Here is a 6,225-nt window from a genome sequence, read left to right on the forward strand (position 1 = left end):
CGTAGTGTAGTAATGCGCACCGGTTTGAGGGTCGTGGTAGTTGTTATGCAACATATTTAAGATTTTGACCTCATATCTCAATTGGATGGCTGCATTTACGTTGTAATATCGCAATAACTTAAAGTCAATTGAGTCGTAAGCTCGTCCACCTATCAGCACCTAAAACAACAAAATGTCAAGCTCAGGAGCGCAGAGCTTTTCGCACTTGTTTGAAAAGTTGCATTATAAACGAAAAAATCTAGTTTAATTATATTAAATAGAAATTCAGTATGAAATTCGAGAAGCCAGTTAAATAATAAACAAAGTTTTTAGATTTCTTAAAAAGCATATAATATGACAAATGGACCGCAACGTAATTATTTAAATAAAAATGGACAAACATAGCCACCACATTACCGGGACCAATAAATTAAATTATACTGCCACTAAAAGTAACAGTAAAGTGCTCAGCTGCGCGAATTATTTTTTTATGAAAATGGATATTGCTCATCCAAGACTTTCGTCTCTTCAAATGAGAAGCATGCAAGGATGTGACCGGCCCACTAGCGCGAACCAAGAGACTGACTCACGCTGTCGGTTTTTGCGATTATGATACAACTGGTTTTTGCCTTTTTTTCGACGTTATGCAAAAAGATGCGAGTTGAGGTCATTGCGTCACTAATTAAAATTCTCCGAAGATCTACTGTTCAGCCTTCAGACGGCGATCGACGTGCTAGATTCCGTTCATCATAACACCGGTACATCAATCTTTATAACGCCATTCGTAATAATGCAACAATTAAACACGTTCCATTACTTGCATTTGATTATTCTAATTACACACTGTTTTGTATGCTATTTATATTACAGTAGGTTTATGAAATGGAATTGTGTTCATAAAACGTATCATACTCATAAAAGGTGGACGATTTTCCTTATGTTGACTTTTTTAAACTTGTTTTTAAGTAAAGACGTTGTGGTTATTTCCGAACGAAGATTTCTCGCGAAAAAGCCCTATCCGTGACCCGAAATGCTGTAGTTTCCGCACAAACCAGATTCCGATGGACCACTGAGTCAACAGTCAACCAACCTTAATGTAATTTCGTGACCTCTCATTCAGTTTGTTCAGATTAAGCAAATATCCAGCATCGAGACGCGTCGAAGGCGGCCCGTCCCGTCGTATACCGTAACAGATACCGTTTTACACGACAAACATGCGATTTCGGGTCAATAAAGCTAACCCTACAAAAATCCACGGATTCACGGGACGCGGCGGATTTCCCGGAGGAAAATTAGACCGTCTGTGCCACGGTCGTTATTTTAATAACAGAACAATATAATACATACCTTATCATTATGTTTTGTAATTGAATTGGTATTCGAAGAGATTGGAGCGTACAATTCACAGCACTGCACGATTTTCAGTTAGCGCGTGGCCGCCATAACGTGCGTCCGCAGCGGTGGGTGGAACGCGAGTGTCGCAGCCCGCAGCCCGCCGTGGGACCAGCGGCTGCGGAGCTGCCCTCCAGCCCGCCATACTCGCTTCGTCCTTCAGTGCATCACTTGACGATTTAGTGGTGACTACTGGCAACGCGCTGCCCTATTCCGCGGAGATTTGCCCTAACAAACTTTATATTAACATTGAATCAATCTGGAAGCTTTCACACAAATAAACAAAGATAGTTGCATGTATGGGTAACCCAGCCTACAGATTATCTAAATCGTTCATAGACATCACATCGTGAATTTTCCTACCGGTACTTGAAGCATGAAGGCGAAGTCTCTACCGTATTTTATATACACATAACTTCATAACCCCTTCCCACTTGTTTTTCTATAAGTAGGCTTATAGCATTAAAGTTATAATCTCTATATTATTATATAAAAATGAATCGCTGTTCGTTAGTCTCGCTAAAACTCGAGAACGGCTGGACCGATTTGACTAATTTTGGTCTTGAATTATTCGTGAAAGTCCAGGGAAAGTTTAAAAAGTAAGAAAATATAAAAAAGCTCGGAATTATATAAAAACAAACAATTTTGTTTTTCCTTTGATGTGTCCCCTTGATGTGTCTTTTATTTATCGATTGAGGCACTACGAAGTTTGCCGAGTCAGCTAGTTGTTAATAAATATCATCACTTAACATTGCTAGATGGACAACACGTAAGCAAGTCCACTGATCTAAGCCAAAATCTATAATGTTGTTTTTCAAAGCATTTAAGTGTCGCAATCTAGGACTTTTCGCTGATTTGGTAAATGAAAATAAGATTAGCTGCGTAGCCATAACAAAATCAATACCGCGGTGATTGATGAATGCGTTCAACAAACTCACTCAGACCAGGGCTCGACGCCCCCTCCCGTGGTCCAGCACTCAAGTCCCCTAATCATTAGAGCATCGAGACATTTAAATCTTGCAGTCTCTTATTTCTTGCCGACAAACGATAGAACAATACTTAATGCATTCATTTCAAAAAGGATGTTTTTCATTACAGATATAGCAACTTATGAAAAAAACTAATAACGATCTGACATACTTTATCGATGCTTTCGTATCTACTTGACGGTAGAGCAGCCGAAGTCATTTTCATTTGTGTTCCATTTTGAAATATGTTAATAGATGTAAAGGCAAACGTACTCATGGCTCTGACATTAGAGCTCATAAATGTAACGAGATGAAGACAGAGCTCGGCTCGGTTTTTTTTTTAAAACGCCCTCTTGTTGTGTCTTTAAAGCGGTTAGTTGCTCTCAATTAAGAAAAATAGTATTATTATTCGCCAATAGATGTTGGGAAGACTTGATTATTGAAAATACGAATAAAACAACATTTTCTGAAAATAAATCGTAGCTAGATCGATTTATCGCCCCCGAAATCTCCTGTGTACTAAATTTTATGAAGTCTAGTCCCGATCTTAATCCGCTGGATTATGATTTATGGTCAGTTTTAGAGAGTACGGCTTGCTAAACGCCATGATAATTTGGAGTCCCTAAAATAATCCATACGATTGGCAGTGAAAAATTTTCCCATGGAAAGAGTGCATGCTTCTATTGATAACTAGCCTCAACGTTTAAATGACTGTATTGCAGCCAATGGAGACCACTTCGAATAAGCTTTTTATATTTTTTATGTATTAAACTAACACACTGTAAAAGTAATGAATGTTATTTGCCATAGATTTTGTATTTATTTTTAATTGTAACAGTATTTATGGCCAGACTAAGTATACATATATATTAATATACAAGAATTGCTCGTTTAAAGGTATAAGATAACTATAATATCGCCGACATTGCGTCTTGCCGGGCTAACGTGGGCCCACTACACAAACTACCACCGGTATGTGGTTTCGGAGGATTGCGATGCGCAGTCGAGTCAACGTGACTCAATTACCACAATCACATCGAGCTTGATGTTAATTCAATGACACCAGCTACCGGTCACGCCGTGCCGCAGACAAATAATTTTTTTAATAAATGAAAACTTGACAGTGGTCTTGTGAAGAAATCACATTCATGAGTACGACTTTCCTCCATGATCCCTCGGAGTTATGAAACTTCTTCAATCGGAGTTTAAGGTTTAAACATTTCAATGTAGACATAGTTGTTATCCGTTGCCAGTCCGATGTCAGTCATTTTACAAAGATTTTTTGATCGCTTAGACGGGTGACCGGGGTCTCTGCCCATCTGATGTTCAGTAGTACTCAGACATTACTGCGTGATAGCCGCCACCCGCATTGAGATATCATTTTTAAGACTCAGTTATATAGCATAAGGTCTGTCCCACCCTTTAAACTGTAACTTTACCGGGATAGAGGCCGGGCGGGCTCACAGGACGCCCTGCCCGCAGTGATTATGCAATTATATTTTTTACCGAGTTTGACTTTTACTACACAATATTGTTCGTTCTTCGTCGAAGGCATGAAAATAGTATTTGATTAGAAAAACCACCCCTATGGTCGCATCACTGAACACGAATGCAGCGAATATTTTATTCTTTAGGCCACGACGACTTCTATATGCTATTTGTCTGTATTATAATAATGCAATACTTCGTCGTGTTTTAAGAAGGACAACGGAGTTAATCTCGGTATGTTATTCGCTTCGGTGACCGCTTAACGTCAGGGGACCTGGCTTCACTGCGAAAACCACGTCGAAAGCCGCGAAAGTTAATATTTATTTCATTCGTGCGTTTTTTTTTTTCGGGCCTGGGCTGTACCTTCCTAGAGGTCCCCGCGCCTAGGGGGCGCTCGGGGTATGTGGTACTTGACGACCTGCAAGGTGTTGGGAGCAGACCGCGGGCCCAAGGAATTTTAAGACCCTACCGTAGTTTAACACATTTAGTAGGAACTTTATACAACCATTATTGATGCTGGGATAAAATTTTGGTATAACAGGATGGCGTTCTAGTCGCTCCGTGACCTGCGGGCTCAATGTAATATTTCGCGACAGACGCAGCTTAGCGCGGCTGAGTTTTACAACTACTACTAGGCTTTATTAGATAAAGTTTGTACAAAATCGCCTTAAAAATGATGCGGTCAATTATTGATTTTCCCCGGCACTGCTAAGGCCGCGTTCAAAGTCAAGATGTAATATCAACGGACCGTGGCCCGACGGCGACAACTCAACCGGCACTGTGCCGCAGAGGTGATTCACACGTTCCTATTGTTTTTATCGTAATTACATTTCATTGTTTGTTAAACCGATAAATTGGTGTTTTTTTTATTATTTCTGTTTAATAATTTATTGTTTACTTTAAGTTCTCAGATTTGTGAGTATTGATTTGACATGTGAGTGCAGAGTTAATAAACAGAATGAATCCTACTTTTCTACTGCAGCCTCGTTAATAAGTCGAAGACAGAGAAAATGGCTGGTAAACATTTTCATTATAACACTCAGGCTACTTTGGTATATTATAATGTTCATAGTACTGTATTTGAGATCACGCCATACTCGTACTTCGATTCACAAAAATAATATAATTACCAAAGAGATAGAATTATATATGTTTTGTGAAATATATGCCAGGGTAGAAACTTCTCGAAACATATCGCGACTGACTAGTGCAGCTCACCTAATGGTACCATGCATTAGAGCAATGACTATTCTATTTATCAACTACATCTTGACTTCGTGAGAGAAGAGAAGAAGGGTCGTCGTACCCCCTTTCGGGGGCACGGAACGGGCCTCGGGGCAAACCCCACTGCCCGGGACGAGCTCCCTGCCACATAGGGCAGGGGTGGTATGGATGCAGGAAGAACTAGGGAGAGGTACGCCGTTCGCAGCGCGCACGGCTGCACTACATCGACAAAACATATATACTTATACATAATACGATGGGCTGGTCTGCTGACGGCTCGATGCCCGTGGCGAAGTCACCCCGGCGCCGGCCGCTGTCCTCTGCTTCCTAATTGTAATTTTTTTTTTTTTTTTTTTTTTTTTTTTTTTTTTTTTTTTTTTTTTTTTTTTTTTTTTTTTTTTTTCCTTACGACTAACTACTAACTAAACTAACTAAAAACTAACTACTCTACTATATACATAAGCCAGGACAACAGTCAGCAGCCGTGGGGCCCGCCACCGGCCCCATGCCGCGGCCCCGCCTCTACAAATCAGAGGGGGAGCCGCGGCACTAGTAAAGCGCTCACCCGCTCCGGGCTCCCCAAACGGGGAAGACCATCGCGGGGAGGGACCGATTTAAACACTCCCCAGACGGGGGAGTGGTCCACCCAACGGGGGTGGGAAATGGGTCCCCATAAGGGGGCACCCCGACGATGTGGGGGGAAATGACGAGTGTGGACAGCTCAGTCCCATGGGGGCACTCATTATGAGCACTCCCATATCACTCCGATTAAGCCGACTATCTTACCATAGCCGGGGGTTCCAGTAGCTCCCTTGGTAGCGCCAGACCATCAGGTGGTCTAGCGTGCAAGGGAGCTAAGTTGTGGAGATGCTCGTGGGGTCCACCGTCAGCCCGCTCGTAAAGATTACGAGCTAGCCTCCGGATGAACTCCTCGAGCGACTCCACATCCAGATCCCGGGCGATTACGGCATTACTGACGTAACGCCCTGCTCCGACTATCGTGCGAAGAGCCAGATTCTGCTGGGCCTGTAACTTCACCCGCGTGACCTGCGGGATGAGGTGATACCAGGCCGCAGCTGCGTACGTGATACGGGAACGGACATACGTCTTATAAATGCCGAGCTTAGTCCTGACCGGCAACCTGGAGGCCAACACCGGCCGGAGGAGGAATCTC

At 42.2% G+C, this 6,225-nt stretch overlaps 1 protein-coding gene across 1 annotated transcript in view; it reads right to left on the bottom strand.

The window, feature by feature from the left end:
• LOC114249465 (uncharacterized) overlaps positions 1-1,463 on the bottom strand; it is a 69,241-nt gene extending 67,778 nt beyond the window's left edge. The window contains exon 1 of the mRNA XM_089730466.1: positions 1,327-1,463. Within this exon, the coding sequence (XP_089586592.1) occupies positions 1,327-1,334 (8 nt within the window). The 5' untranslated portion in view covers positions 1,335-1,463. The remainder of the gene's footprint in view (positions 1-1,326) is intronic.
• Positions 1,464-6,225: the final 4,762 nt, after the last annotated feature.

Source organism: Bombyx mandarina, chromosome 10 (assembly GCF_030267445.1).
Source record: "Bombyx mandarina strain Sakado chromosome 10, ASM3026744v2".
Taxonomy (NCBI): Eukaryota; Metazoa; Arthropoda; class Insecta; order Lepidoptera; family Bombycidae; genus Bombyx; species Bombyx mandarina.